The sequence below is a fragment of the Pocillopora verrucosa genome, chromosome 5 (assembly GCF_036669915.1).
Source record: "Pocillopora verrucosa isolate sample1 chromosome 5, ASM3666991v2, whole genome shotgun sequence".
In the NCBI taxonomy this organism is placed as follows: domain Eukaryota; kingdom Metazoa; phylum Cnidaria; class Anthozoa; order Scleractinia; family Pocilloporidae; genus Pocillopora; species Pocillopora verrucosa.
This window is the reverse complement of record NC_089316.1, coordinates 21,366,665-21,378,182: the sequence shown is the minus strand read 5'-3', so window position 1 is coordinate 21,378,182 and position 11,518 is coordinate 21,366,665. Positions and strand designations below refer to the sequence as shown.

Genomic DNA, 11,518 nt, shown 5'->3' with positions numbered 1-11,518 from the left:
CAATACTACTCACTTGTTCATCAGTTTGACTTTGTAAAATGCTTGAAATCGTCGAATAGTCGATGAAGGGCAAATAAGATACAAACATTACACACCCATCCAATAAGATTATGAAGTATTTGTGTATACCGCAAAACGTATGTTTGTGTAAATGTGCTATTGTAAATTTTTACCGTAAGTGCTTCCATTTGTCATTTTTTCCCCGACAGTTTTGGCCATTCAAAAAGCCTATCGCCATAATGCAAGTGGCTTCCACTTTGAGATACAACAATGGCAAGTGAAAATCGATATCGCTTCCTCAAATTTTGAGGAAAATGGTTCGTATGAACTATTGTGGTAACTTTACAACTTTTAGTATTACCTTGGTTTCTCCAATAGAAATTTCTTTATTGAAATAAAGCTTCATATAAATATGCTTCCTTAGTTTACATAGTCTATCTTCTTTAATCATTCGCCTTCCCTCTAATGTCTCATACCTCAGAGCCTGATAAACATTTCAATGTTTTTTTTTTTGTTCTTGTTGTTATTTGATAACTTATTTTGTTGATGCTTGGCGGTTTAAAGGATCATTGGTAGTTGCGTTTGTGTACAAGGATCTGCATGAGTTACTTCTGACAGATCGAGCCATCAGCAGTGAAACAGACAACAAAAGGTGATGTTATTTTTGTATTATGGCGTGTCGTTTTCCCTAGAAACACATAACGTGGAAACACATAAGATCTACGTTCAACCAAACTGAACTTAAAAATTTTCAAAAACCCCAACTAGGGTTGGAAGTCTTCCTGCTTATCATTGACCATTCCACCTTTATGAAAAGCTCGCTTGAATCTGCCAAAAGTATATAATGTTGCTTCCTTGGTTCTCATTCATTTTCAAATACAATTTCCTTCATAGGTTTATCAACTCCAGGATAATGGCAGTAACTATGGACCCCAAGCCAGAGAAATTGCGAGAAAATGTGATCCTAAAGTTCAAAAACCTTAAGGTAGCATTAAAATTAATTTTTATGTATTGTTTTGATTTATACTGACAAAATAAAATCTATTTTCAGGTCTTGACAGCAGAGAAGCGCTGTATGTTTTGGAGTGACATTAGCAAAAGGTAAAAAAAAAATGCAATATACTATTGTATGGTATTTATTCCTTCTTGAATTAAATTAAGTTTGGAGGAGAATTAATGAGCATGTTGTCGTTTTTAGAGAGGAGAGGTCTGATTGAAATGTTCTCACAATTAAAACCACAATGGAGGAAAAACTTAGCGCAAAATTGTCAAACATCACATCTTTCCCTAGAAACGAATAATTTTGTACGCTTTGTTGAATTACTTTTTTTTCATGTCTGACAGCTTTTCAGAGGAAGGATGCCATGTAGTTACATCAGAAAGCAACTCAGAAGAAACAGTTTGCAACTGCAATCATTTGACGCATTTTACCGTCTTAATGGACTACGACGGTAGCACAAAGGTAATAGAGTTATTTTTACTTTACTCAATAGTTTTATGGGCTCAATGAACTAACTCAATGCTGTCCTTTACTTTTTATTTTTTTGACACAGCTCACCGAGGAGGACGAAACAATTCTGAAAATTATCACCTACGTGGGACTGAGCCTTTCCATTGTCGGGATACTTTTAACATTAATAATTTATTCTTGCCTCACGTAAGTAATGTATCTGAATAATAATGAGGTAGATTCTTAACTCCTCTCAACAAGGCTGGTGAGAAAAGAGATCTCAATGCAAATCTCCATGCAAACAAGAACATGCCTGTCGGAAATTTTAACAAATTCAAGCTACATTTCATGCCACATCACGAACGCTTGAACAATTCATGGTTTCACGGTTTATGAATTGTTTAGGGTTTAGACATTTTCTCCCTAACATTTTCCTTTTATGTCCTTTCTGTGGCTATTGCTCACTTTTTTCTTTCCTTTGGTATCAAGATTAAGTTAATTTTTTTAGTCGTATTTTTCTGTCTTTTAATTCAATTTTCTTGTGTTTTGCTGTTCTTGCTGTCTCCTGAGTGTTTTTTTTTATTGTTGTTGTTACTTTTGTCTCATTCATTCTTTTTGTTTTTACTATTATTTCACCAGAGATGTTCGTCAACCTCTCTCTCAAATTCGACTGAGTGTTTCCATGTCACTTGGAGCTGGACAGATCATCTTCCTCGCCGGAATAAACGCCACAGAAAACAAAGTCAGTGGCCTCTCCTTCTATTTATAGAATGAATTTACTCTTTGCACCGTAGATATCATGTCGAAAGGAGCACGTTAAGAATTATACGAGAACCGGCTTTCTTTCCACAGGCTGCCTGTGTTACAATAGCAGCTCTGATGCAGTATTTCTTCATGGCCGCTTTCTGTTGGATGCTGATCGAGGGAATTTATCTCTACTTTTTTGTTGTGAAAGTTTACAACATTAACACCAAGATGTACATGTATCACGTCATCTCATGGGGTAGGTTTATTATTTTAAAACATGCACTGGTCACTGTAACCATGCTTTCGGATCGCCAAATCTTGTAATGTGATGCAGTAAAGTGTTTCGATTTCCTTTCTTTCTTTATGGGTAGGTCTTCCAGTGATCATGGTGGCCATTTCACTCGGCATCGCTGCTGGAAAAGAGGGGTTACAAAGCTATACGAGTGATAAATAGTAAGAAAAAATTCAACGATTTTTTTCTTGCTCTTCTCCTTTTAATTCGTTGCAGTTAATTATTTGTTTGTTTTTGCATATAGTTTGAAATCGGTATCATTTCATTTTCTGAAAATTTGTGTTTCTTTCTTGTGTTTCACTTCCTCGGGTTTAGTTGCTGGCTTTCCTCGACTAACAACCTGATCTGGACATTCGTCGCCTTTGTGGCTTTCATTGAAGTTGTGAGTTTATTATTAGTGTTTATTATTAGTGTCGGTGATTTTGATTGGTATACCTGGACTACTTGCTGCTAAAGATTTTTTCTCTGCTCTTTAAAAAACGAATTAAACATTTAGGATATGACCCCACACAATATTAACCAATTTCCTTTTCCTATTTACTCACAAAAAACTTTGGACGTAGCTGCTGTTTGCAAGGATGCTAGTCAATTTTAACCTAGTGATGGCCTTCAATAGCAAGTAAAACCTGTTGAGACAATGTCTTCACAGGCAAAAGATAGCTTCATAAATTCTCCAACTTTAACTACATAGTGAGAAAAATATTTTTCCCCTTTCCTTTTGACGTTTTCTCACTGTTTCACATTGATGTAAGATAAATTTTTCGCGCAAAAATAGCTCTTAAAAAACAAACAAGATGAAAGGAGCAGGAGGAATAGGAGATATTAAATTTATGTAATTTAACATAAGGATTCAGTTTGCATGGTTCATTCAGTTCACACACTTAATTTGGTTGGCGATTTCTTTAGCTCATTGTCAGAGGATCGAAGCTTATAATCTATGTTCCCCAGTTGGGAGTTTTATTCCCTGTAAATGACTCCTCATGTCACACACCAGACTATTACCGTCTGGGGCAAGGATCCTCTCCTGCTTTAGCTATTTGCCAACAGCATCTAAATAATCAATTTATTTCTATTGTATTCCTCAGCTCAATATCTTGATACTCGTACGAGTCATTAAAGAGATGACCAATTTGTTGCAGCCTACAGGGGAAGACGACCATTCTCAGCAAATACGGTAAGATTCGCAACATAGAACTAAATTAAAATAGTGGAAGACATTGCCATGTCCTCCTCTGAGGCTCTATTCGCCTGACGTCCTCATTCCTTAATCAGTAAGGTCTTACTATATCTAAAAATGAAATTTCATTGTCAAAGTAAAATAAAAGGAACGTTTTCTTTTTTACTCCTAGGACTGGCATCAAAGCATGCGTGGTGATGATTCCCCTGCTGGGTGTCACGTGGGTATTCGGTCTCCTCTCACCTGTACATAAAGCGTTCGCTTACATGTTTACCCTACTCAACTCTGCTCAGGTAAGTGTTGGATTTTAACTCTCAAAAATCATCCAAACTCTGCTATTTATGTTAATTTCTGACCAAGTGAGACAACGTTGCAAAAGCGAAAAGTTGTTAACCAAGCAAGATAAGTTAGACTTATCTTTATATTCATTGATAAGATGTGAAATTTTCCTTTATTCTTGGAAATCTTAACTGATATTAGACTAATTTGTTTGCATATTATAAAAAGCAATGATCTTGAAATCATGTTTATGCTGCAGGGTTTCCTGTTTTTCGCTCTACACTGTATGCGAAACACTCAGGTAAGAGAAACCATTGAAGTAATTATACACTAACTCCATATCATAAAGTCTTAGTGTTTCGTTAAATGTCCGAGTGCTAAGAACCATATTCATGTTGCTCGTCTATCTGCAGATCAGAGAGCGATTCAAAAGAAAGATAAATATCGTTTTTCCATCTTCTATAAGGGACAACACCACAAGGAAGAGCTCACAGGCCAATCCAACTGCAGTTGTGGATGTATGGGCAGTTGAATTGCAGTCTTGTGCTGAATTTGAATCGAAATCACACTAAATTTAATTAACTGGATCCAACAAACCGGAAATAACAGTCAATAACTAAGTGCAATAACTTAGTTAACAGCAATTAGTCGGTTACGATCGGTCTGAGTTAAAATCTGAGGCTAAAAAAAAGAATCATTCTGTTTATTATTGTTTAAACACTCAACTAGTTGTAATTATAACCTATCTTCTTCAATGTATATTGATAACTGCCCCTTGAATAAGACCACAGTCTGCTAAGAACGAAGTGAGAATTAATGTCAGGAAATCACGTATTGTCTTTCTTTAAAAAGCGCTCTAGCACGGAGCTTTAATTGAATGTATTTATCTTTTGATTCTTTCGCGCTAAATTTATGCGCTTACTGCATGATTGTTTCATATTCGAAGTTTCCCTTCTTGAGTTCACAAAATTCTCATCAAACTATGTCATTACTATTAACAATAAACTATGGATAGTAACTGTAACTATAAGTTTCTAGATATTTCTAGAATGCCTAGTCACGCTGACATTCATATCAAAGAGATTTTCTGAAGCATTTTTATAGGTTACGTAGTTATGATGTAACACTAACGATATAGCTATATTTTGTGAAATACTATGTACGTTAGGACTCAGTCGTGCAGCAGTGATACTTGTTGTTGTTGGGAGTGAATGATTTTTCAGAAAGCTGTACCGAGAGAGAACTACTGTGGAAGGTTGTGTCAGTGGTGAGCTGGGAAATAGTTTGTGGTGGGCTTCAATCAGTTTATCTAAGGATAAATATTCTAATTTCTTGAACAGTCCCTCCTTAGTGAGAATATTAAAAGTTGTTTAATGAATTAGTTGGGTTTGTTGATAAATAATGCTTTTTCTGTCGGTTAAATTGTGCTGTAACAAATAATACTGATAGTGTTAGCAGCTAATGCTGACATTCAAAGCTGTTGCTTAATGAATAAGTAGATGATTACGTAAATGTTTGAATAAATAAACAAATAATTTTAGAAGAACGGGAAAAACCCCTTATGACTGGATCTTTTATGGATCAGTTGCATTTACCCATTTGTTTTTCGCATTCCTAAGGTATGGAGTATCGTTTTGAATCGAAAATACATCGATTAATTTGGAATTAAATTGGGGCAATGTTAGGCGGAAATGGCATGAACCATGAACCAAGAGATTATAAACCATTCGGCACACATCATTAAACAATGATTAAAGAAATTTTACACAGAGTATACAATTTAAAGGAAAATGCTTAGAGATAGAGATGCGAAATATTTCCATGGGCCTGGTTTTCAAATATTACTACAGCAAAAACGTAGCATGAAAGAGGAATTCCTACAAGCCAAAGAAGGAGTCGATTATGTAGATGTGCCTAACAGTTTACAACAGTTTCGGTTACCTCATACTCATTTATAACTAAACATGGATGATGATGATGCTTACGATTAAGACGGAAGAATTAAAAAAAAAAAAAAGAATTAGTCTGGAATATACAAATACATTTCTCTCTATACCACTCAAATGCGATGGGTCAAAACGATTAATGCTTCCATTGAATAAATAGATCGCAGCTAGGGAATATTCTGGAATAACGAATCAATTACTCCATGATCGTGGAGAAACTAGGAGAGTAGAATGTCTCACCCACAGTGTATATCATTATGACCCAGGAACGTCTCGCACTAAGAGCTTTTGACCCCACCACTCCTTCTAAAATGATGGAATTCAAACTTTTGGACACAAAAGTGATGATCTGTATGATGCTTTTGCAGGGGAGAGTTGTTTTTTAGGCTGAACACTAAATTATGGCCGTTAGCCTCCGTTGGTTTTCTGATCAATTAACGATCAACTTTATGTAAATTGACATCGAATCCGTAATCTAAGAGAACCGGAAAGAAATCCTTTGACTCGGAGTTTGCCGTGAAATAAAAATAATAATAACTTATGTAAATTGACACACGAGCGAGTTAGTCCATCAAGGTTGAAGGCATGCGAAGTAATTAGACCCACCAACTGAAACGCTTAGCATGTCATAGGCGAGATGAATATATATATAAATCATTTCCATTTATGCATACAAACAGATGGCATACAACCTTTAGCTGCCGGTTAATAAAACAGAAGTTTGTTTGATACAACTCTCACTTAGCAGAGCTCATTAAAAAAATTACTATTCTAAACATCAGTTGTATTTGAGCTGCTTCTTTACAAAACTTGAACTAGAAAAACTATTTTAATGCCGTGAAGTTTTCCAATTGTATTAAGAGAAATAAATGCTTCACGTCTGGTGCAAGCTGCTTTTTGTCGATTGGTTCGTCTATGACAGAAAAAAAAATGGAGACTAACGCCATGAACATGTGTTCAGAGATCATGATTTGCGTTTAATTCTAACTCGTACAAAATCCAAAACTTTCCAGTGAGATGAAACAGATATAAGCGTAACGATAACTCTTAACAGGAACCTTTGATTATCTTGGGCATGACGAAGTGGATGGTAAATGGCAATGAATCCGGCGAAAACTTCCTTTTAATATGTTGTGTGCTGGGTAAGTACGACCCTAGTTATTCCTGTTTGTTCTACGGTAGCTACGCCACCGTCGAAATTGACTTTCAATATGTGAAATATTTATTCCGATTTCTACTCCTACGGAACAACGAAACATACAAAACTCTACACATGTCCTTTCTAAAATATTTGTTGATCGTTAAAGCAAAACTTGGGGATCTTTGTATTACCATCATTATCATTGTTATTAGTTTCTCAATATTTTTCACTCTCCGTATAATGTAGAATAATTGAACAAAGAATTACCCGGAATGACACATTCGTATAAGAGTAAAGACAGCCATTGACAGCAACCTATACTATGCTTAATGAATTGCGTGATGAGTGCAACTGAATCCGCCAAAGTGAAAAAAAACTGTTTTTAACAGTTGTGCCTTAGGTTAGTAACACCTTAATTATATCTTGATTTTCCTACGACCGATCCCTTTAGGTTTTCCGGCTGGAAAAAATCGTTATGACGATAAAAAAATCGAGTACATTTAAGAGTTTGAAGCATTCACGGCGGCCATTTTTTTACTTGCTCTCCGTCCGAATTTTTGCCCCCACGGTGTTAGGAAATTTTCGTGTATGATGTGGTTTTGATCAACATTTTTCTTTAAAGATTCATCAATATCTATATTGCCGCCTTCACCATCACCCGGGATAGCACTTGCAACCTCGCCATCGTTATCGCCATCGTCAGTTGAGCAGCTGGTATTTCTTCGAAATAGTCATTTACCGTATTTACGTATGTCGCTTTTTCGGAACTTCTCTGTTTACAAATGTGACCGACATTATTTTTTCAATTCTAGGCAGATGAGTATGTTTCAAAATTTGACGAAATAGATATTGCTAGAGAGAATTCCATACAGGTATTTAATTTTCATAACTTACAGGCTTTTAACTTTGATATATGTTCTTAAATCATAAGAAGTAAATATCTGACTTTTCCAGGATCTTCTCTGCGACAATTGTGTTTTTTTTTACTCTAGGCAAAGGAGTATGTTTCAAAATTTCACGGAATAAATATTACCAGAAGGACTTCCATACATGTATCTAATTTTCATAACTAAAAGGCTTTTTAACTTCGATATATGATTTTAAACCATCAAAAAAGTAAATATCTGACCTTACAGGATAAACCGCCACTCAAGCCATTTGAGGGGAGAATGGTGAGGCTTAAAAAATACTTCAGGCCTCTAAAAGAGTTATTTAGCAAATGAATACCCTGGACACCATTTGGGGCCTCCTGCTGGACTTTTTCCGCATCTTTCATATGAATTGTATATATGAGAAAGTCTAGTCAATGACCTGGAAATATTTTATGTAATTGTAGGAGGCTGTAACTGTGTTGGAAGATTTCACCTTAATAATCAAGAACGTCACAAATGTCAAGACCGACGTAGAAGAGGTTAAAACACTGAAAGCATCCATCTTTGAGGTTGCAGAGGCCGTCGAGAATTCTGCTCTTAATTATAGCAAGCAAAACCTGAGTGGAATGAGGCCTTCAGAAAGGATCGTTTTCCCAAAAATGGGTGAGGTTGCGGCATTCAATCCTGTTTAGTTTCAAAGTTCATTCCTTTGTTATTTACTGACTTGCTGACTGACCGACTGCGTTTTCTCATTTCTCATGTAAGAACTCAGTTATAAGCTCAACTTATTAGAAACGTTATTATTGGATGTCATCGTTTCATCTGTTCTTTTAATTTGTTTGATACTTTGATTTTTCGCGGTGAAGAAGGAAATTCAAGTTATTCTTGAAAAATAGACAACAAAAAATAGGAATCCTTCAAATTGTGAAATCCTTCTTTTTCTCTGTTTATTGAAACTTTTCTTAAATAATACTGAGATTGGTGAGTAACGCTTTACTAACTGAAATTGTCAAATATAACAAATACTTTCCGCTTACTTCATACTAGACACTGAGCTCAAAATTGGCCTATCGTCTGCGATGAAAAATGCAAGAATTTTAACCATACTCTTAAAAACTCCCTCATGAACTCTCTAGTTCTCCAACAAAACGGTTCGAGGAACGAATTGAGTATTCACAAATTTAGTCCGTGCAGTACTACTCACTTTTTCATCAGTTTTGCATTGAAAAAGCGTTGTAAAATGGTTGAAATCGTCAAATAGTTTTTGAAGGGCAAATAAGATACAAACAATATACGTCCATCCAATAAGATTATGAAATATTTGTGTGTGCCGCAAAACGCATATTGTGTAAATGTGCCATTGTAAATTTCACCGTAAGTGCTTTCGTTTGTCATTTTTTTTCCCGACAGTTTTGTTCATTCAAAAAGTCTATCGCCAGAATGCAAGTGACTTCCACAGTTGAAGAACAGCAATGGCAAGCCAGAATCGGTATCGTTTCTTCAAATTTTGAAGAAAATGGTTCATATTAGCTACTGTGGTAACTTTACAACTTTTAGTGTTACCTTGTTTTCTCCAATAGAAATTTCTGTATTGAAATAAAGCCTCATAAAAATGCGCTTTCTTAGATTACAAAGTCTATCTTCTTTCATCATTCACTTCCCATCTAATGTCACATACCTCATACCCTGATAAACATTTCAATTTTGGTTTTTTTTGTTGTTGTTGTTTGATAACTTTTTTGTTGATTCTTGGGGGGTTTAAAGGATCAATGGTAGTTGCGTTTGTGTACAAGGATCTGCATGACTTACTTCTGACAGATCAGGCCATCAGGAGTGAAACAGACAACCAAAGGTGACGTTATTTTTATATTATTCCACGTCGTTTTACCCCAAAAACACATAACACGGAAACACATAAGATCTAAGTTTAATTAATTTGAACTTAGAAACTTTCCAAAAACCTGAACTGAGGTTGGAAGACTCCCTGCTTGTCTCTGACCATTCCACCTTCATGAAAAATTCGCTTGAATCTACCAAAAGTATGTAATGCGGTTCCTTGGTTCTGATTCATTTATATACAATTTCCTTCATAGGCATATCAACTCCAGGATAATGGCCGTAACTATGGACTTCAAGCAAGAGAAATTGCGAGAAAATGTCATCCTAAAGTTCAAAAACCTAAAAGTAACATGAAAATTAGCTGCTATGCGTTTTTTTATTTATTTTGACAAGATAAAATCCATTTTCAGATCTTGACAGCGGAGAAGCGCTGTATGTTCTGGAGTAGCCTCAGCAAAAGGTAAAAAAATTACAATATATTACTGTATAATATTTATTCCTTCTTAAATTAAGTATGAAGGAGTATGAATGAACTTTCTTAGATTTTTTTTGCGCAGATTAACACTTTACTAGAAGCCAACATGTTGTCCTTTTTAGAGAGGGGACGTCTCATTAAAGTGCAAAAATTGCGCAAAATTGTCAAACGTCACCTCTTTCCCAAACAATGATTAATGTTGTGCCCTTTGTTAACTTTACTTTTTTTATGTGACAGCTTTTCAGAGGAAGGATGCCATGTAATTACATCAAAAAGCAACTCAGAAGAAACAGTTTGTAACTGCAATCATTTGACGCATTTTGCCGTCTTAATGGACTACGACTGTGGAACAAAGGTGATAAGGTTATTTTTGCCTCACTCAATAATTTTATGGGCTCAATAAACTTACTCAATGTTGTCCTTTACTTTTTCTTTTTTTGACACAGCTCACCGAGGAGGACGAAACAATTCTGAAAATTATCACCTACGTGGGACTGAGCCTTTCCATCGTCGGGATACTTTTAACATCCATTCTTTATTCTTGCCTCACGTAAGTAATGTACCTGAATTATAATAAGGCGGATTTTTAACTCCTCTCAACAAAGCTGGTGAGAAAAGAGATCTCAGTGCAATTCTCTATGCAAACAAGAACATGCATGTCGGATAATTCACAAATTCCAGCTTCATTTCATGCCTCATCACGAACGTTTGAACAACCTACGGTTTCGCGGTTTTTGATTTTTTTAAGGTTTTGTTATTTTCTTCGTAATAATTTCCTTTTTCGACTCTTTCCTTTGCTGTAAAGATTTAATTAATTTTTTGCCATATTTTTCTGTGTCTTTTAATTCAATTTTGTTGTGTTTTGCTGTTCTTGCTGTCTTCAGTGTGTTGATGTTATTGTTGATGTTGCTTTTTTGTCGTCTCATTCATTCTTTTTGTTTTTACTGTTACTTCACCAGAGATGTTCGTCAACCTCTCTCTCAAATTCGGCTGAGTGTTTATATGTCCCTTGGAGCTGGACAGGTCATCTTCCTCGCCGGAATAAACGCCACAGAAAACAAAGTTAGTGGCTTCTCCTTCTATCCATAGAATGAATTTACTCTTTGCATTGCTCTGATATTTCTTGATGGCCGCTTTCTGTTGGATGCTGATCGAGGGAATTTATCTCTACCTCTTCGTTGTGAAAGTTTATAACATTAACACCAAGATGTAGATGTATCACGTCATCTCATGGGGTGAGTTTTTTTAATTTTTGTTCAAACATGTACTGGTAACTGTAACAATGCTTTCGGTTCGCCAA

At 35.6% G+C, this 11,518-nt stretch overlaps 1 protein-coding gene across 1 annotated transcript; it reads left to right on the top strand.

Annotated features, from left to right (window-relative positions):
• Positions 1-913: 913 nt before the first annotated feature.
• Positions 914-4,517, top strand: LOC131780367 (adhesion G-protein coupled receptor D1-like). Its single transcript, XM_066166491.1, has 12 exons — positions 914-985; positions 1,052-1,102; positions 1,334-1,462; positions 1,554-1,657; positions 2,090-2,192; positions 2,303-2,453; positions 2,569-2,650; positions 2,805-2,871; positions 3,575-3,663; positions 3,839-3,959; positions 4,205-4,246; positions 4,359-4,517. Exons 1-12 carry the CDS (start codon positions 914-916, stop codon positions 4,515-4,517), a joined length of 1,170 nt encoding a protein of 389 aa, XP_066022588.1.
• The last annotated feature ends 7,001 nt before the right edge of the window (positions 4,518-11,518 follow it).

Coding starts and splice junctions, on each gene's coding strand:
- LOC131780367 (XM_066166491.1), top strand. CDS start 914: ATGGCAGTAACTATGGACCCCAAGCCAGAGAAATTGCGAGAAAATGTG. Junction 1,103..1,333: donor GGAGTGACATTAGCAAAAGG/TAAAAAAAAAAT, acceptor TACTTTTTTTTC/ATGTCTGACAGCTTTTCAGA. Junction 1,463..1,553: donor ACTACGACGGTAGCACAAAG/GTAATAGAGTTA, acceptor TTTTTGACACAG/CTCACCGAGGAGGACGAAAC.